Below are 20,671 nucleotides of genomic sequence, written 5' to 3' on the forward strand. Positions count from 1 at the left end.
GGTGACTCTCGTACGCCTCAAGTCTCTCGCGTAATTCACTGATGTACCTTGAACCGTTAAGTCAACGCCAAGTTGCCAAGTACAATTCATTCAATAGATAATAATACTTTCTAGTAACCACGATCTTTTGCGATTCGTCAGGGAAGTGGCAATCCAAGTCTCTCTTGCTGCACTGCTGGCAAGGTTCCAGGCCGGAGCACTTTATCTTTTGGTCACGGCATCTTGTGCAACTTCATTGATAGGAGCTGTTAGCAAACAACGTTGTCCTCGATATGCGGGGATAGATGGCCGCACGCTTTTGAGACGCGCTTCCGGGGTGCGCGAGTCCGTTTGGTACTGCTTCTCGTGGGCATGGAGGTCAGTGTCCATAAGTTTCCTTGAATCTCTTGCACTGAATTTTTCAATGTTGAGCAGTGTCCGCATAGCGAAGTATTCCAACATGTGACGTTTTATGGGGGGTGCAACTTTGCGGGGAAGTGTATCGACGGTGTTGAACAAAATGCGGGAGCTGACCCGATTGCTGGGGGGGTTGGGGGGCTAAGTTTTGATAGAACGGGAAGGTTTCCGCGCTGCAAGCCAATCAGAAAAAAAGGCACAGACCAGATAGGTACAATCTGTGGTGGCTAGATAATGAGTGAAAGATTCTAATTTTGTATGTTGCAACCTTGCGCCTTTTTCTCCCTCTTATCTTTTCAAAAAGCCTGTATCATGAACACTGCTTATACCAGTGTAAAAGATGGATCCTTAAAACGGTCCAAGTCTTCGTGTACGAGTGACACACTGTCATAATATGCTGCTCCCCTCAAGCCAAGACATCAACGACATGCCCATTCCTGTCCCCAGAATTTGGTGCGCCTAAGTTCGAATCAAAGCTAAATCGGCGGATATTGACAATGAAGCTCTACACCTTTACATCATCCGCCCTTAGTTTGATCGGCACCACTAAGATTAAGGATAGTCTTGCAGACTGTTTTGATAATTCTTGTCTTTTAATTCTATGTTGAGAAAAACAACATGAGGCTGGCTTTGGGGATATCTATGCAGGAACATGTGAATACAGGGTTTGAAGTTAAGACAGGGTATGACAGCAGGACAGGAAGAGTGGAGTCCAGTGCAATGTGCAGCACAGGAACTTTCCTGGACACGGTACAAAGAAGGCAAACAGACAAGGAAAAGGGACCCAAGGCTTCAATCATGACCAAGAAAGTTCAACAGCACGCTTGGCCTCAAATAAAGATCAAGATGCTCCCAAAAAAGCAAGCCGTAAACATCAGCCACTGGTCGGCGTGAGCTCTGCCGCTGCTACCACTACCCACACGCTCCACCAGTTTGTTGCCTAGGTCAGTAATACTATTCGAGAACTCCTCGTAGGTAGAGGCAGACCAGTTTGCCCCGCTTGCGCCGGGAACCGCATCATCTCCGGTGAAGGCGAGGTAGAGCACATCGTTTTCATCGTGTCCGGAGTTTCCGGTAATGCCGTTGCCGAAGCATGCAGTTGCGAGGGAAATAGATGCCTCACCCACCATAGCTTGACGGCCATCGTCACCATTGGTATCGCCCCAAATGCCGTAAACCTAAGTGAATGACGGTGAGACAGGCCATGATATAGCAAAACAGTCACAACTCGACTTACCAATTTGTTGTTGCATACGACAGCCATCAAACTCAGCGGCTTGACGCCGTGCTTTTGAGGATCAAACGTAGGCCATCCTTTCTGAGTGCCTTCGTTGCCAAATACAACATATGGGTGGACGTAGGCGTTGAGGTCACCCACGCCGTAGCTCTTTAGAGTGCTTCTGAATGTCGTCTCAGACTGGGTATCGGTGGAGCTCTGGCAGCGGCCATCTCCTGCATTTTGTGCGCCGTCACAGTCGACGTCCATATTGACTAGCCGCCCACGCTTGCCTTGCAGATACATGATCTTGTAGTTGTCCAAATAGTCACCGCAGTATCCGAAATCCCCACTGTCTCCATCGGTGCTGTGAAAACCGCCTTTCAAGACCTTGCCGCATTCACCTTTGCCGCGGACATGGTCGTAAAAGTCCTTAACGTTGCTGGGTAAGTCGAGTGCTGATGTTGTCGTGGCAATCAAAGCCAGGCATGCGAGAAACTGATTGATTCGATGCATGTTTACTGAGTGAGAGTTGGTGTTTTGGGAGGAAGGATGAGGTGAGACGACAGCTTCAAAAGTCGAGAAGGGGATGCTTGGGCGCGCTTTGGCAACCACGTGACTTTTATCCTGCAAAGCACAGCATCTTTGCGGTGCTGTTGATGCGCTAATAAGTTGATAAGTCGGTGCACACCGCCCTGCAATTGGACGATTTAACAGATGGATCAGTTTCGGCCAAGACTCAAGCGACTCGGTCTAGGCACTTCAGAAAAAGAAAGATGACTCAGCAATAGTTTGGGAGCAATTAAACACTGGCGAACCCGTTTGAATGACGATGAGACAGATGCTGCAATCCCCTTTGATGGAAACGCCTAATCTTACACACATGGAGAGACGACATCATATATCTGAGCTCTTGTATGGTTCCTTTTTCTGTTCATTTACTCCGGTGTAATTAGGTTGTAGCCTCTCTTGGCTCTGGCCGAATTCTCGGCCCTCGTGTGATGAGTTTCCATCATCCGGGATACACTGTACGACGTCACGATGAAGACCGATAATGGCTGCAGAATCAGGGAAAATATGCCTTAGGTGAGCGGTGTGAGCAAATTAAACAGGCTGAGAGGGTAGATTATGTATTGTAGTACACGATAGCACTAACTAGGTGTCATACGGACGCTTCCAGACATGATTTTGGAGCAGCGAATCAGTGTAATACTTTGTCGAACCAAGGGTCAGTCATTTAAAGTTGTACGTTAGCTAAAATATGAAGGTCTTTCTATTTGGCAGCGGCTCCTACACCTTGTTTTGCAGAATACCTAAGATAGTTATGGCATCAGAGTAATAAGACGCTGGCCTAGCTGACCCATATGGTACCCATTTCTTAATACCGACTCTGTTTATCAGGAAGGGGAATAACTACATAAGGTAGGGAAAGTTCTAGATAATTTCAACGGCTTCTCAGGTATTGATGGTGCGTACATTTCATGAAACGGTGGCAGACCTGAGCCTCAGGGAAACGATGCCTAAACATTTGAAAGAAGTCGCATCCGACCTTCCCTAAGATCCTGACTTCCACCACCATGGCTTGCCCCTTCCTAGCTTGACCAGCAGAGATTGCCCCTTCTACTAATGCCGTCAAGAGTAGCATAGATGTAATAGACGTGTCGTGATAACCCCGCTCTTTTCTTCTTTTCCTTTCCTCACTACACCTACGAAAAAGATCGATGGCTTATATTATTATCCACCCCCGGCATAGCGTTAACCTTCTCCGCCGGGCAGCGGCCTGGTTGGCTGTCGATCTCCTCGAATCGGTAGTACTGCCACCCCTATTCACCGTCATCATAGGTGGCATCGTGGCCTTGAAGTTCAGCGATAATGGATATATCAAGACGGTGCTTCTTGGCTGTCTTGTCGCCATCGCCAATTACATCCTTTATCGCTTGAAACTCGCTTGGTCTGGCACCTATCCGAATAGCCTATCGGAGACCCTACTCCCTCTTCACGCCGGCTACCGCCAAGTCCAACACCGGCTGTGATAGAGGTCCGACCCGATACGGCTAGTTCGCGCTCGACGTCGTTGAATATGGCAGCCAAACTGTGGCTTTACTACCGATGGGTTGGCAATGCCTAGCCTCCCCCCCTGAATTCCGTTGGGGGTTGCCAGCTAGGCACCCAACGCCTCTGGTCTCATTCTGCTCTCCCAGGCAGTCAGTTTACGCCTACCTACGTTGTAGCAAGATGTAAGATGGATTATACACAACTGGTTTGACTATTTGACTTGGTTGACTGCTAACTCTGCTCGAAAGTCAGGCTCCCCACATCGACGACCGGCTTTATCAGAGTACTATCACGAGAGACGCTGCCAACCCTGCTTCTCTTTGACTATTCTACAATGTCGCAAAGGTCGGGCCACAATTATCATTTGCTTCAGCTCGACCCAACGCCTCTGGTCTCACGGCCGGATCATACACCTATGTCCTTAAGTTCGACCCAACGCCTCTGGTCTCACGGCCGGATCATACACCCATGTCCTTAAGTTCGACCCAACGCCTCTGGTCTCACGGTCGGGTCCTATAAATCAGTCGTTCGGCGAAAAAGCCAAATGACGCCCACAGAAATCAAACCCATCTCCGTATCGTCTCGTAGGCCTACCTGGAAAGCATCTGCACCTCTTGGCTTCTATTAGGCACAAGCTTAGTTATCAAGGATTGCCAACCCTGTTGGACATGTTGAGGCCCTTTGGCCCATAGGTCACGTACCTAGACCAACTTGTCAATCCCACTATTCGTTCCCACGATTCTTGCGCCTCCACATGACACATTTAAGCTTTCCAACTGGCCAGGCGTACACGCACGCCTAAACGTTATATACGTGCCTTCGCTACAGGCTAATAAGAAGCTTGACTTTTGAGTTAAATCAAACGGCTACTGACTCGCCGCCACGTCTTCATACATACATCCGCCAGGAAATATATAAAGAGTCACTAGCATAGGTTACCATTAATGAATTCTCGCAAAACCTTCTTACTATAACGACTTTTACGCAGACATAATCTTTTACCAAAAGATCACAGGTACTCCGAAACAACGCATATCTTCATAATGCTCTTCAGATCCATCTTAGGCTTTGTCTCTATGGACCTTAAGAACGACAACCTCAAATTCTTCAGCGTTGCTACATTACTATCCAGCTTACTCCCTTATCAGCTATATCTGGAATTTCTCACCACGCCACGGCCGTGTCGATGGTACACCTTTGTTATTGCGCATATCGTCAGCTTCTATGTTGTTCTCCGCGTCAGCATGCACTTGCTTATCCCAGACAGCCCTCGAGAACACTCTCAACACATCTGGATGGCGATTTCAGAGTTGCTTAGACATTTTTCAACAAACAACGCGACACATATATGTGCCTTTGGACTAGCACCATTGCATTTCATTCTCACTTTCGTTCCATTTTCTCGCAATCCAGCTATAAGAGGAGCAAGCTCATGCCCTTGGGCTGTCTGGGTGTCTTGGTGCTACGAATGTCATTACCTCTGGCTCGTTAGTTTGCATCTCGACGAACCTAAGGATCCGGTTCTTAACAGTTTGATGAGATACACCTTGGGTATCAGCACGCTGGCTTTACTTTATCGCATTTTTGCACTCTGGAGCTACGAGAAGTTCAAATGGATGATATTCGCCTCAGCTGTACCCATGTTATCCCATACCACTGGCCAACTGTCGGCGAAGGTTTTACAGCATACAAGCTTCATGAAACTCGGGTCGTACTTGTTTGGATATTGTCTCGTGACGATTCTATCTTCCGCCCCATTGTTTTGGAAGATGGATATGTCTGGATGACGGCTATGGCCATGACGCTATGGCAGAAAGGGTGTCATGGGGGCGGGAGCAAAGGCAAAAAGAACTGCCCATGGTGTCGCAACGAAGTCATTGATACCAACTTTGATTTCAATGGTGATCAGTGAGGTTATTCTTAAGAAAGCTTGGATCCCGTACTATCTTTCAATCGATGGTTTGATATTTTATCTGGCAGATGTATTGGGGTCACAAGGGTAACCGTAAAGTGGGTTTTCATGTCAAAGGGCTCGACCTACACGATCCAAGCTTTAAGCAACTGCCACAACATGTCCAAGAGCCAGGGTACCGCCATTTGCATAACCAACTGGTGCACTACCGTCAGCGTCCCCTAGCACGACATGGGTCATGGTCGCGGCCGCCAACATCACCGAGGCGTAACTCAAAGCCTCGAACCAATCCTTCAGCTACGGGTGCGGCAACCTGCCATCGAAGTCTGCATCAACACCCTTGGCCGCAAGTCTGAGGCCCCCAGCGACACAGCTGTCCTGTCCCCTCATGGAAACCATATCACTACGGCTCCTGCGCCCACTGAAGTGGCCGACGGCTCCGGCAGTGCTGACAAGCCTCTCGGGCGGTTGAACTCGGTCCACCAGGGCCACTACTGCAACCTCTTCGGCGTCAAGTTCGATATCATCCTGTCGGTAGCTGTGGGCACAATTTTTGGCCTTCTGTCGGATTAAATTAATGGCATGGCTGATGGTTTGCCCTGTTGATTCTTTAGCCAAAGACCCTCCGCCTCCAGCTCTCTCTCCTCTACAAACTCAAACAATTCCCACTCCATGTTCTCGCCGTTCCCGGCCACAAGATCCTCGAGCGCCTTAATGACTTCGTCCCTGGCCTCCAGCCCATATCGACCTGCCACGTCACTTTTCCTGTTCTATCTCCGTCAAACGCATGGTATCTCACACCCCATCGGAACGTAACGGTCTGTTCCTCATCCGAAAAAGTCACGTCATCATTCCGTTCATACTTTCGAGCCCGTTCCTTGGAAGGCCGCCACAGAAGCCAGGTGAGTGTCTCGGTATCTTGAAGGGAGGGCATGTTTTGTCTCTGCAGAGACAAGGCAAACACCAGGAGCAGAGGGCTGGTGCGCTCCGTGGCAGGGAGGATGTGGAACATGTCGGCCTAGCGTTCAAAACAAGTATCGTCGTCGCCCGTGAACTCGGCTTCCTCGTGGAGACAGCAAGGCGTGCTTCTTGTCAGTGTCTTCCAGGCCGGGTGGGTAGTGCTCCTCTCTAGTGATGGCGAAACTAGTGGCTTGGGGGTCTTTTCCTCTTGGGCCGGAAAATTATCACCTGCCATCGGGCGCACACGGTTGAAATTCCACTTTGAGATGCTTCATGTGCAGCCATGACAAGGAACGGAAAAGGTTGTGGGTGATGACGCGGATGCTCAGCTCCTCCAAGCGACTCCCCAGGTCCCGCAGCCCAAGAGACACAGAGTCAATGCCTTCAAACTTAAAGAGGAACTCTGGCAACTACAACGAAGACGTAACGACAAGCTCGGGCATCTGCGCTGCTTATTTCATGCCATCCCCGTAGGGGTTGAGCCTCCAGAACCAGAGACGGGCCTTGGCGAGTTACGATGGTAGCAAGGGCATGAGATCGCGCAACCCGCACCAGAAACCAACGCGGGCATCCCATCAAGGACCTTCCCACGGGCGGGAGAATATACGCAGTGCCTCGGACTAGAAGGCAGGGGGAATGCGCTCTCATAGCCAGGGGCAATCGAGCTTGCGGAGGTGTGAGAAGCGGACGGCGAACTCAAGAGACACACACGGAGAGACAGGTCGCATGTGAACGAAATGCATGTCCGGCTCATTGGAGTTATTCGGGACGGCAAAAACGCGAAGCTCGGTGACGCTGTTTAGGTAGGAGAGACAGGGTGTCCGGATTCTGGACAATGAGGCGGCGGGTGTGAGAAGTGCGGTGCCAGCAGTCTGGGATGGTGTCGTAGGACTGGTCGGTGATGCGGATGGTGGACTGCAAGCCGCCGTCTTTCCGGACGAGGTCACTCATCGGAGGACTGCTCGTCTGCTATATTCTTAAGGGCGTGCAGGGCATTCAAAAGGCGTGTAATTGGACCGAAAAGTGGATGTTGACGGCCTCGAACCACGGTGGCTCCATGCATGCGGCGGACACGCCAGTATGGGTTGAGAAGCACAGTTATTTCCGCTTCTAGATTGCAACCGCCCAGGTCGACGTAGAGGCGCGGTTAGTGCGCGTTTTAGCGACGGCCAATGGCGAGCACGCGTTCCAGCATGGCGTCTTGGAAGAGCAGCGTGGCTAGGATGTGATGGAAATCCATTATGATTACCGCTGCGATGGCTTACAGTTAGTGTGTGATGGACTTAAGTTTGAGGCATCAGGAAAGCTCTTGCTTGAGTTCCCCCGTCTTCATATTTTCCTCCTTGACGCCGGGATAACATGGAGTTTTTACCGGGCACGAGGGAGCAACTCATACTGGTTACTCTGTACAGAAGTTCTTTAGCCTTTTATCGATGACACATGGATCACAGTGGCAATAGTTACGTGAGTTTCTTCGCGCATTGCCTACTGACAGTAAGCAAGGTGATCTCCTTGGGATGAAATAACGAATACTTCACCCACGTTTGTTTTGCATGAAGGCCAAGAAAGCATCGCCTTTCACAAGTCATAATACGAGAATTCGATATCAGTGGGCATGTTCACGAGGTTAATTCGGCTAGTCAAATGAAAAAGGCTTGGTGAAAACTTGTTGGCTTGGGTTATGAGTGGGTGTGTAAGAGCCACCGTAGTGGGAAGCGGGAAGCCTAAATGCAGTCATCGGATTATGACTTCGTTCATCAGCTGGCATGTGTTCGGCCTAGAACTATGTGGTCTGACGAATAACAATGACGACTCGATTATCTTGAAGATGGTCGTTTTCGGTCTTTGTAACCTAATTTGTAGTTGGGTTTTGCCGCTACAAGTCGATTTTCATTATCACACTTATTACAAAGTAGGGCATCCGAATGAGAACCCTCTCGTGGAGAATACAATTCACCGATAAGAGTAATTTGGGAGGAAGCTACAAAAGTTCAGGACATGCCTCAGACAATCACTCAGTAATTTCATGATGGCGTGGTAAAATTGAGTCGACCCGTAATGCTAAGAAAGCTTATGCGGGAAATCGCTTAGGAGATGTGTAAGCAAAGAATAAAGTTATAAAAAGACGTGGTACAACCTTGCAACTGTATTTCCGAATTCCCTCGCGGACTGGGTTGTGACTAGACGACATGGTCTCTTAACGTTTTTGCTCACGGCAGTCAGCCATACTATGCAAGATAGATGCTGCACTCCTTTTAAATAGCAATACTTCACTCAGCGTAGTGCATTGTTCGCATGCAATGTCTTCTGCATTACGCATATACGAGAGCTCAATCTTCTTGACATAGCTTGCCGAAAATGATCCTGTAAAAGCTAGATGCAGAAGTAATGCACCGTGAAAGCAATGGCCTAGTGAAAGAACATGGTCCTGGCTCTTGCAGCATCTGCTATACAAGATACACTTGGTGGAATTAGAAGGCGAAGTTTGGTAGATCCACTCTATTTGTGACTTTTTGTCTAACCAGACTGTGAAATTGCGTTTTCCTCATAACTACGACTGCCATATGTCAAGAACGCGTGTTAAGCTGGACTTGGCGTACTGTGGCGGAAAGATGGGACGGGAAATGCTCTGGACCGCTTTGCCTGGCAATGGAGGGTTCCTTCCATCATCGGATTATCAGATGCTTTTCTTCACGAGGATTAAGATTTGAAGATCATCATTGCTCAGTAATAGTAGCCTACACTTTTTTTTGTCTTATTGGTAGGCGGAAGACAACTCCGCCTGGGAGATACTTCAGAATTAGCCATGATAATGACCAAAGTCTTGAGGCAGTGAACACAAACTTTCAACTAGGCCGTGTCTATTCAAGTTCAAATCTTGAAAATCAAATCTCGGCCTCAGAGAAAATGTTGGTGTTCGTTTTTTTTCTCCACCTTTGTTGAAATCGTCGAATATAAATACATGGACAGAATTCTTGATAGACCATTTCCCTTTCCCTTCGTCTTCTCAAGCCACCGGACATCTCTTTGGCCTTACTTATCGATTTACTTATTCATCATTTATCACTTCTCGTAAAGTTGAACTTCTTCTATCGTCCTATTATCGCTTCATCAAAATGCATATTTCATCTCTTCGTCAGACTACCATCGTTGGCATGGCTCTCTATGCTATTGCGGTGGTTGCTGCGCCAATGGCTCAGCCAGATACGGACGATGCTCCTAAAGCAGTTGATATTACTCAAGTCAGTATAATTGTTTCCATTTCCATGGTCTATTGTCGCCAACTGATGCTAACGCCTAACGAAACAGCGTGCTCCTGAAGCAGCTGTAAGCAAGCGAATACGCAACTTATTTTTATTCCCCTTCACACAGGAACATATCATTCTTATGCCCTGAACTAGGAATCTCTTGCTAACTGATCCATTAAATGACTAGCCGAATGGAGACGTCTTTTCGGTACACACATTCCTACCTATTTCAATGGCTCTTTTTTCGTACTTGCTAAAGATTGTATCCATAGGCTCTTGTCGATGCTATCGCTATACGCGATGAACCTGATAACGTGAACAACGTGGAAGCACGCGACAACCGCAAAGACAACCATGACCAGTACCAGAACAAGTGCAGACGACGCGGACGCGGCGGCCGCGGCGGTAAAGGAGGGAAAGAATGTGACGGATACGGCAGTGGTTATGGGCCCTACGATGATGACGACTACAACTCCTACGGTGACCATGGAAATGGAAACGGCCACGGCAACGGCTACAGAGGGAATGAACACGGAAAAGATGAGAAGGACCAGAATCAAGGAGACCAGAATAAGGATGACAAGGATAAGGGCAAGGATCTCGGTAAGCGTGGTGATGGGGAAGACTATGGCGGTGATGGGGACAAATACGGGGGCTATGGTGGAAAAGGAGGTGGCTATGGCAACGGAGGAGGCTACGGAGGTGGCCATGGAGGAGGTTATGGAGGAGGCCGCGGGCACGGCGGTGGCTATGGTGGTGGTGGTGGCTATGGTAATGGCGGTTATGGTCATGGCGGCTATGGCGGAAAGGGAGGTCGTGGAGGATGGGGCGGCGGAAAAGGGGGAAAGAAAGGTCCCTGGCGCCGCAACGAGGGTGTTGATACCAGCGTGGGTTTCGAAGATGACCAGTGAGTTGATGTTTAAGAAGGTTAGATCGCCCGCTATCTGAGCCGACGATTTGGTATTTTGCTTGGCACATACACTCTTTTGGGGCCATCATTTTGGTTTGCTTAGTATTAAAACTCGGGACGATAGCTGCTGGAAAACTCGGATTCAGTGTACATATCTTTGAGACCTAAACTTTCTCGGTTTTTACAACACAGTTGTGAATTTGGTAGTAAAACCTGGTCGATCTTTTACATTCAAAGAAGTCGTTGTCTTTTTGTAAAGCGTCAACACCACCAATTAATCTTTCTCCTTACTTGCCCAACAAGCGACTAGAACGACATCTGAATGATCCCAAATTCAACACAAATAATGGGGGGGGCAACAGATTAATCTTTCATCTCACATGTACAGTTGTACTGCCCTATACGTTCCGACTTGTATACCGCCGTCTGTTTGAGCGAGGCAGGCAAATGCTACTTCTTATTCAAGCAACAGCAGATTCACGATTCATACAAAAACTTTCGGCCTTTTTTCCGCTCTATTGTAATCACTGTTCACTCAAGAACTGGAGAAGGACCTCTCAAATTTTTGGCATCGACCGCATCGCACGTATCGAATCACTGACCCACACCAACGTCAGTTGAAATCGATCGCCCGATTGACCCGCCTCATCAGTATGATATCATCTGCCTATGTTCGATTCCTTTTCCACTATAAAACCTGCCCCCTTCATAGAGGTGAGAATGATAATCGCTACAACACTAACGAAAACACAATCCAACGTCGCCTCAAATTACAACCTTTTACAATGGAGCCTGAATTTCCGAACAAGAGCGAGCTTCAAAAGCAAGCCGTCGAAGGCAGACCCATCACTCAGACTGAGGCTTCAACTGTCGCAACACTAGAGTCGAATATGACCGGCTCTGGGCCCATCAAAGGCGGTAGCGCGGCCACGGCACAAAGTCTGCATGACAAGCAGCAAAACTTTGTGGCCACAGCTGGCGAAGTTGCGCGGAAGCCTGCGAATGAGATTACAAAAGAGGATGCTGCACATGTGCAAAGTGCAGAGGTATGTTCCTGCGTATCACCAATTGTTATGAGTGATTAGCTAATTATAATACAGGCTCGCGTATTAGGAGGTCGACCGCCCAAAGGATCCACGTCTGCTGATGTGCAGTCGCTTGCTGATGAGAATGAGAAAACAAAGGGATCATGAATCGGTGGCTACTGAATAGATTGCCTGTCTGGTTGTAATACAAGTATCTTTCTGAATGCTGCCTTTCACGGTCATGACAGATATAAAAATGTCTTAGTTCATTGGTTACGTATCATCTCATAGTGAATCATTCCATTTCTATTGGGGCAAAAGAAATATCGAGGAACTCGACCCTGCCGCAAAAAGCGTCAATACTGTTTCGAGCCTGTCCTCCACAATACTCACATCTAGAAAACCACCTATCACATGCCTTCTCTCAGGTACTAGAGTGTTTACAAATATAACGATGCTCATTGTGTTCCTAAGACGCACTACTACGCCAGCACAAAGTCCGATCTAATCAAGCACATTGATACTGCACTCCTTGAATAGTTAGTTATTTGACTGGCCCTGAGATAAGTCACCAAACTTGAATTTCTCAACTGGTCTAATGTCGTCTTCCCTGTCACCGCTCGCGTCGACAGCAATTCATTTCTGATGTTCTAGCTTAAGATTAAGAAGGCTTTTGACATTTTTCCACGCAATTCCCTCCCACTGCTCCTCATTGACAAACCCACTGTTCTTCAACTTCTCCATAAACTCCCGACCTTGTGCGTTGTTTGAGAACGGGTAATCAACACTGAAGATGATCCTATCCATCTTTGCCTCCTGCAGTAAACAAGCCATTGGTGCCAGTGAAAACATGCCGCTGGTTGTAACCCACACATTACTGTCCCAAACATCTCTCAGCCCTCTCTTTCGATCTTCAGAAGGCGGCCATTTTCCCGACGACCTCACGATCCGATCCAGCATGAAGGGGATCATCTCTCCCATGTGTCCCAAGATGATTTTCAGTTTAGGGAATCTGTCAAAGGTTCCAGCCGCGAAAAGGCGAAGAAAGTGCAGAGCCGTCCGTGAATGCCAGCCCCAGCCCCACGCACTCAACGCCTTTGCGATCTCCGCGTCATAAGGACCTTCAAAATTGATTTTAGACTCTTCCTTCGAAGCAAATGTTGGGTGAATGTAGATGGGGACATCTAGCTCCTGCGCCGCCTCCCAGAGAGGATAGAATTTGGGCGTGTCGAAAAAGCTGCCGTCGTCCAGATGGTTTCCGGTAAGTGCACCAACAAACCCCAGCTCCCGCACGCATCTTTTTAGCTCTTCTGCGGCAGCAGCCGGATCTTCGAGAGGTAAGAGAGCAAAAGCGGCGTAATGGTCTGGATGTTTGCTAATCTTGGAATGAAGGTCGTTATTGACGGATTTGCAAACGGAAGCTTCAGCAGTTGTAGGTAGGTGGGAAAGGACCGTCATTGATATGGAGTCATTTGCCATATCTTGCAACCTAGCAGGGCCCAGGTCTCCGAGCTTGTCAAGTACGGCTGGCCCAAAGTCCTTGATACTTGGACGGATGTACATGTTCTTCTGCTCGGGAAGCAGAGGAGAAAGATAGTGCTCCTCAATTGCAATGAGAGGTGCCATTTTGATAGTGCTCAACCGAGAATTTTGAAAGACTTGGAAAATTGATAGCGTAAATAATGGACATAGGTTGAAGGCGAATGGGGTTTTGACATCACATGCAGCCGGTGACGGCATTATTAAAGAGAACGTCTCCGGTGACGTCCGAGCTCTCAACTTTAGGCTCAAAACTCTGCGACAAAGCTTGACCAATCGCCAGTCTAAGGGTAATCAGCTATACAGGTCAAATTGTTATTATAGCAGCCAACCTCTGCTTGACTGCCGCTATTCATTGGTTTTGGACAGTCGTCGCTCGAAGAGGAGATGACCAAGCTGAGGAGAATTGGCATATCCCATCGGCTGTTAAATGATTACAGACAATGCCATGAGGTGGGATATCCAGTCAAGGGTTAGTCTAGGTTGTTTCTAGCCAATCAAATAATGTAATTGTTGAATACTTATGTTGTCTAATTATCCTGACTGTTGCGGAAGTAGTTGTAGTTATCTAAGCTACATGTTACATGCTGCTGTAAGTGGGGAAAAGGTGCGAACCGCCAGAGCGTTGTGTAGTTCTGTTATGCGGTGTAAAAGGTGGACAAAAAACTGGTAACAATGTACCTGTAGCCATTTAGCAGCCGATGGGATACTCAGCAAATGATCGTAGTCCCTGCTCAAACGTTTCAGCTTGGGCGCATGGACTTTGTTGGCGATGAATGCATCGCAAGTCGGCAAGACCCGTCCCAGTGAGTGCATCCCTGGCAAGGAACCAGGTTATGACGGCCCTAATTCATGTGAAGATGCAACAATACAGGACAAAGGCAGATCTTGATTGGCTTTTGTTCCAAGCCAAAGTCGTCAAGATTTTATATTTATCTACAAATTGACATACGCATCAGACCTAATGCGGCTCACTCCTATCAAGGCTCATAGACTTGCTCAAATTGTCCGTTCAGAGATGCTCGGGATTCCACTGGTCTTTCCACCAATCGGCACGTACTCTGCTCTGATCTTACCAGTGTCATCCCCGTATTTATCAAGCACCTCTCCTGGAGACCTCTTCTTTCCAACCCAGTTGTACGCTGGGCGGACAACGAAGCCTAGGAGGTGCCGTTGTCTCAGCGTCAATTTTTCCAAGACTTCTGGTCGCAAGCTGACATATGGGTTAACAGTTGAGCTCATGAAGTAACGACTGAATGCATAAATTAGAGCAGGCCTTTCAGCGCTGGTGGTGTTGACACCCGTTGAGTGCCAGAGCGTGGTGTTGAAAACGAGGCACGAACCCGCAGGGGCTGCTGCGGGAATGGAGCCGTCCTTCGTGTCACCATGTAAGTAATTTGTGTCATTATCAGAAGATGGCCTGATGAGAGAAACCCAAAAAGGCTACTTACGAAGCTGTTAGTATCCCATGGTCGTACGTGTCCAACATGAGAAGCAGGGATGACATGCGTAGCTCCGTTAGATTTGCTGCAGTCTTCGACGTAGAACATGAAACTCAGACCGATAGGTTCATCTGTAAAAGGGTTCAGTGGAATTTGGTCGCGATGAAAAGGCATCGGGATGTTGTTAGGTCCGAGAATGTTGACGGAAGCCTGGGTGAGATAGCCGTAGTCTCCCAAAAACCAGGACAACAACTCGTCAAATAAAGGATGATTCAAAAGATCCACAAACTCTTCACCCTTGTTTATCACATTCCTGAAGTCAAAGTTAGTCAAATGGCTTTCAGAAATTGCTTGAGTACATTTGAGAGCAGCACATACCATAATCGTTGGTTCGTTCCTCCCTCTATATCTGCAACACCAGCTTGGCGCTCCCCAGAGGCCTGTTCAAGAATCGCTTGCCGCACAATTTGAACTTGTTCAGAATTCAATGCGTTTTTCACAATTCTGACGGTTTGTGTTAGCTGCGCATATATTTGGCCATAGTCATCCAGTGCGTCAAGTAAACGTACGCGTATCCGAACCGCTTTATGTTGCGCTTGACCTCGCTGAGATCGGTGGTTGGCTTTGGTAATTCAGCATCAGGAAAGGTATATTCCGCATAATCCATGACCTTGGAGGGCTTGGGGCCCAAAAGATCCAACAGGTCATAGGCTTTAGGTGGGGTCTTTCCCGTTATATTGAACCCAACACGAGCAATCATGTTGATGTCCAAACTACCATTGGCCAGACTAAAGAGCATGTCTGGACGAAGAATTATCGTTACATCTACTTCGGCACCCTCGGCTAGCGACTCAAGCAGGCGGGTGCCGTTAGGCCGAGCATCAATAAACAATGTTTTTGTAAGCTGGCCACGGGGCAATTTGTCTGTAACGATGAATTCCGCCAGCGTGTCGGCTTTGCCCAAAATCTTAATGAGAGTATCTGTAAGCGATATCTGAAATAGCAATTCGAGGAAGTTATAAACCTACTGAAAGTTTGTCTTTAATGATTTCGACCACTTCCGAGGCAAGTGACTCGAATTCTTTCCCCTTAGGATCGCTCAAAGTGAGACCCTTGAAGTCCAGCCCCGGAGTCAAAGAAGCTTCTGCTGGCGGAAGAGTTATGGCGGCCATGGCGATTATTTTAAGTGAGAAGATAAATGTCAAGTTCAGCGTGGAATGAAGCCTTGTTGTGACCAAAAGAGATTCTAGATAGCATCTCAATCAATTGACTAGACTTATATATCCCCTCACGCAGTTCCGTATACGAAGAATACGCCGAATACGAGACCGAGAGCGACACTTGACGCCTAGCAATGCAATGTAACAACCAGAAACTCTGTGCTTTTCTCCGCAGCTTACTGGGTTTGCTCAACACCAACGTGCGATGGTAGGGTTCATACTAGTTGATAGCTGCAAAAAGACGCCAAGAGTGCCAACCTTACATCGATTACATCATTAAACTCTCCAAGTATCATCGCCCTCGCGAAACACGGATACTCCAAGTTACTCTTCCACCCTCGGTCGCTGAATACGCGCAACTCTATTCGGCCATTATTGACACCCTCATTTATACTGTCGTGCTTGCCTTCAAATGCGGGGTTTACTGTTGTCCCGCAAAATATGTGCATTGTCCTCAATCACTGACTTGTTCATGCACGATAGTTAATTGTTTACGAAGGTAGAAATTCGCTCACTTTCTTTTGAAAATACTTTGCTTATTCTAGCCTGACTTTATTGAATCCACCTTGTAGAATAACAGCATCGAAGTTCTCTAGTCAACATGTGTCCATCCTAACAACGCCTCCAGTGCAGCAAGGAAAGGTTCATCAAGTACTTCTATTTCTGATTATTTACTTGGTATTTAGGCTCTATTTAAACTGCAAAGGTTGGTTAATATACTGAAATATGACCAACATTACGTTCCTAGTAAAACTGGTTGGGTCAGTGAGACAACACGCAGTGGTACGTCAAGAAAATGGAAGGTGGTATCATCTAATTAGGAGTCCCAGAGGTTGATACATACGATCCATAGAACAGGGCAAAGTTGTGCTATATAGGCAGTGAAAAAAAAAAATAAAGAAGAGTAAATAACAGCCATGCCGTGAAATCTCGTTGGCTTGGTCTGGCAAACAGTTTGGTCCAGTATCACAAGTCTACGGAGGAGACTGATTCTGTCATTCGCTGCGAACTGGGCTATTCCCGTACATAAATAACAGTACTTAGGTACAACAAATAACAAAGTGTACCTTGTGTGATGTACCGTGACTACCGTCCATGTCCAAGGGACAAGTGAAACTGTCTTGTCTAATAACTTACTAAGATTAATGCTACAATCGCATTTAAAGGGTCTATTACTCGATTGTGTGTCCGAAACCCTTTAATAGTGCGGTCTGGCTTCTACTTCTTTAAAATAACAAAGTATACTGGTATGAAGACAGCACTCCGCATACTCGTACATGCTTGAGCTGTACGAGTCAATTCATCAGATCAGTATGGGTTCAAGAGTTGGTTTCTATGTTAAAAGCAGCTAGAAAACATAGAAATCCACATATCATCATGCATTTCTCTTATGACGCTTAAAAAGCGAGTGGAAGACTGTAGGCTTTGTGCCTTTTGTCAAACACGACAAATTAGCTAGATCAAATCCGCCAAGAAAGTTGGCACGGAACTAATGACAGTCTAGAACTTTCTGTATATATCAATTTGGTTGCCTGATGCAACAGTGTCATACAAGTACCTGATGGAGACAGTCTCGTTGCGTCGGTGGTTCAAAAAGAGAAAGTTGCGAGTCTCGGATGATACGAATACGCCTTAAGTGGCATTCTTTAGTTTGCACCTAGACATATGACAGAATGGTTTCTACTATGAAACTAGCGACACACGACCCCTTCTTGGATTTCAGGTGTGAAATCACTACGAAATCTCACTCGTGAGTTGACAATGTGAGAGCAAACCTGGATTCCGAAACGGAAATTACAACCAAATTCCAAGTCAAGAAATCGCGTCTAGTCGATGACTCAACTGGGCCCCTGGTGGCTAAATAACCCTTGGTCTGTCCATCGGAACGCGTAGCCGGCACCGAACTGACCCATAATCCGGAGCGGAGCCAGTCTCGGTCGTCCAGATTGCGCATCTCGGCGGGATGTGTGTGTTTACGGCTGCTATGTCGCACTGTGGGGCGCAAAATACAAGACTTTCGAACCTCGTCTACATCTCTTATCGGCAATAATTCAAGGTGAGCACAAATTGATTGCAGAAGTGGCGTTGTTGAGCAGTTGTAGTGGCTCCAGTGGTACCTGGACTGTTGGTCTCCACGGTTGGAGGAAGCACTAACTCTCACCGAGGGGACACCTCCAGAAGGGCTTTGACATGAATCACCGCGTCAATTGCGAAACACATTTGGCAGTTAGTTAGAAATCAAAGAACGAAACAGATTCGATCTAATATAAAAGCCGATGCTCTCAGTCTAAACCTGTCAAGTGTCATACGTAGGCAGGCGGACCAATGGAGTCCTGGGAGCAGTGTTGCCTCTCAAATCGTCGCAATGTGTACCATAGTATTCTACCCCAGTATACCCCCCCGCCCCAGTATATCAAGACCGAATGAATAATAGAAGTTTGCTATACAGAACTTTATCTACTGCTTGTGGGTCACGGGCGTCGAATTCGGGCCGGAGCATATATGCTAGATCCCCAAGCGTCGACAACGTACCCACCGCCTCCTTAACTACCGCCATGGGGCCATGACGACCCAGGCGTCTGTCTTATCTAGCTGTTAATCCACGTAAGAATGCGAGTAAACGCTAGTGAGCAGAGGTCTTTCGACAGTAAAGAACGTATACAGTCACCCGCCCCCACCATACATGTCACTGAACATGTCGTCACGTCCGCCCACTCAACGAAATCCTGGTGGAAAGCTCCAAGTATTGCTTCTCACTACCCCATCATGGTTCTTTGACCAAATGCTTGCTTGCTGGGTTCTGTATAACCGTACTGTGTTTCTCAACCTGTCGTCGGAGGCATCATCCAGCGCTGTGAAATGGGATATTAATGGAGGTGTATAGTTTTGAGAAGAAAGTGTTCATTTGACCGCCATCTAGAGGGTAGCTGATACTCAGCGAGGCGGATACGGATGCAATGGTGCCTCACTTATCTTCTGTCATGAGGGGCAGGAAATAAAAAGACACCAGTGTTTTGATCAAGGTTACTTTTATGGTTGCTTTGAAAAGCTTTGGACTTGCTTCAGTTGGAAACTATAAAGTAAGCCCAAGCCCAAGCTGAAGCTGTCAAGCCAATCGGAAAATTGATTCGGGTCTGCGCCCTACACTGCATTTTTAATCCTCCCAAAGGAGGGCTGTCAACTGAGATAATCGGCTTACACCACCACGCTTGGTCTGGAAGAGGTGCTGAATCATGCTGTTATCAGTCGTGCCTATAGCGAAGTGCAGCATCATCGAGCGTCGATGGGTGTGTATTGTAGAGTCAGGCGAAATCAGGACCTCTTTTTACCGTCATCGGATTTGAGTAGCATCCCAATTGACGATCCGGCAATTTGCTTGATGCACCCAGGAACTTTTAATGAGTTTACGACCCAGAGGCAAAATAACCTTTGTTCACGGGGGAATTTCTCATCAACACAGAATACGGAATACTCAACTCGAATCTCATACTAGTAATCGACTGCCCACGCTCATAGTCCGGCAATAACTGCCGGTGAAAGAGAATGCAGAAGCGAAAAACCGGAAGGCTAATGCACGCGACTTTAAAGTGGGCCAAGATGTGAAGCGCCCGCCCGGCTCACGTAGTCTTATTGCCGACGCTGAGCCGTAACTGACGATTGCCTCATCTCCGACGGCGTACGGCACCAGTGCCCGTCATCGGCAGGAATATGCGGAACTGCGATATAGCCCTTGGCTAAATGCCATGGGGATATGGAAATACGAAGGCGGGAAGGCTAGAAAGCTTGGTATCGGCTGGCGATAACGACCTTCTTAAAACAGCAAGCGAATTACTCAGACTCGGTGCAGGGCGCCGACAAAAAAGGCTGCTGTGCCGTTGCGATTCGCGACGTCAGCTCATTTCAACTCGACCAAACAAAGAGGTTACAAAAAACATCTCGTAGTTGATGTGTCTTGTTCTTGCTCCCTATCAATGGCCCGCTCTCGATCACCAGAAAATTCTGCGCCAAGGTCCACAAAAAGACGTAAGAGAAACAAGGGGATGGAAATTGTCATCCTTGGCCTGATATGGAGGGCGGCGGGAAGGGAGGCGAAACAGCTTGTGCGTGGTAGTCACTGGGAATCCGACGCAGCCTATAACCAAACGTGGGATCGCCCATGAAAAGCAGGAATTTTTTCTTGCAGTCGGCATGTCACCACCTCGGTTTAGCGCGGCTTGGTGGCGTTGTGTCAGGGCGTCAAAGGCGCCGTAGGGCTGACAATAACAGAAGATGATGGTAGCAACGGGCACATGGGCGGGAAGAACACCGCAGTATGAGGTATTTGATACCGGGGATCGGATACGCCGCTGAGAGCTCGTAGAGATCAAAAGTCGAGGCATACTTGGCAAGAGCAGAACAAGCTCACTTCCAAGAGCCCCAAGCATATGTTGGTTAAGAAAGGCTTGGATGGAAGCAAAAAGGGTGTGAGCAAGACGTTCGAGAAAATTTCTACCTCTTGGGTGACCAGGCATAGCCTGTCCTTGGCTTTAATCTGCAGGAATTGGACAACAATGATTGGCTTGGCGGAGAAAAGAAAAAAAAGAATTGGGGACACCATCTGGAAGAGGCTCGGGCCAAGTTCGGTGGGAACTGCGTGGCGCGACGCCGCGCTCGATTTTTAACGCAGCCTTTGAGCAGCTAATCAGCTTCTGGCGTAGATACGACTGAAATGCCGGTCGATCGGACGAACTGCGAGCGTGGTGGCACTT

At 47.8% G+C, this 20,671-nt stretch overlaps 6 protein-coding genes across 6 annotated transcripts; 2 read left to right on the forward strand and 4 right to left on the reverse strand.

The window, feature by feature from the left end:
• Positions 1–1,226: 1,226 nt before the first annotated feature.
• On the reverse strand, positions 1,227–2,128 carry CTRU02_214166 (fungal chitosanase; the record flags this gene model as incomplete). Its single annotated transcript, XM_070206192.1, has 2 exons — positions 1,227–1,574; positions 1,601–2,128. The coding sequence occupies 2 exons, from the start codon at positions 2,126–2,128 to the stop codon at positions 1,227–1,229; spliced, it is 876 nt and encodes a 291-aa protein (XP_070060224.1).
• A 3,682-nt stretch (positions 2,129–5,810) lies between these two features.
• Positions 5,811–6,152, forward strand: CTRU02_214167 (uncharacterized protein; the record flags this gene model as incomplete). The annotated part of the gene is made up of 1 exon (XM_036729486.1): positions 5,811–6,152. One exon carries the CDS (start codon positions 5,811–5,813, stop codon positions 6,150–6,152), a length of 342 nt encoding a protein of 113 aa, XP_036578657.1.
• A 777-nt stretch (positions 6,153–6,929) lies between these two features.
• On the reverse strand, positions 6,930–7,187 carry CTRU02_214168 (uncharacterized protein; the record flags this gene model as incomplete). The annotated part of the gene is made up of 1 exon (XM_070206193.1): positions 6,930–7,187. The coding sequence occupies one exon, from the start codon at positions 7,185–7,187 to the stop codon at positions 6,930–6,932; it is 258 nt and encodes an 85-aa protein (XP_070060225.1).
• Positions 7,188–11,350: 4,163 nt separating this feature from the next.
• Positions 11,351–11,890, forward strand: CTRU02_214169 (seed maturation protein pm25-like protein; the record flags this gene model as incomplete). The annotated part of the gene is made up of 2 exons (XM_036729488.1): positions 11,351–11,743; positions 11,798–11,890. 2 exons carry the CDS (start codon positions 11,351–11,353, stop codon positions 11,888–11,890), a joined length of 486 nt encoding a protein of 161 aa, XP_036578659.1.
• Positions 11,891–12,358: 468 nt separating this feature from the next.
• CTRU02_214170 (2,3-dihydroxybenzoic acid decarboxylase) lies at positions 12,359–13,348 on the reverse strand (the record flags this gene model as incomplete). Its single annotated transcript, XM_036729489.1, has 1 exon — positions 12,359–13,348. The coding sequence occupies one exon, from the start codon at positions 13,346–13,348 to the stop codon at positions 12,359–12,361; it is 990 nt and encodes a 329-aa protein (XP_036578660.1).
• Positions 13,349–14,260: 912 nt separating this feature from the next.
• On the reverse strand, positions 14,261–15,875 carry CTRU02_214171 (phytanoyl dioxygenase; the record flags this gene model as incomplete). Its single annotated transcript, XM_036729490.1, has 5 exons — positions 14,261–14,635; positions 14,713–15,016; positions 15,082–15,207; positions 15,273–15,670; positions 15,732–15,875. The coding sequence occupies 5 exons, from the start codon at positions 15,873–15,875 to the stop codon at positions 14,261–14,263; spliced, it is 1,347 nt and encodes a 448-aa protein (XP_036578661.1).
• Positions 15,876–20,671: the final 4,796 nt, after the last annotated feature.

Source organism: Colletotrichum truncatum, assembly GCF_014235925.2.
Source record: "Colletotrichum truncatum strain CMES1059 chromosome Unknown Contig_0010, whole genome shotgun sequence".
Classification (NCBI taxonomy): Eukaryota; Fungi; Ascomycota; class Sordariomycetes; order Glomerellales; family Glomerellaceae; genus Colletotrichum; species Colletotrichum truncatum.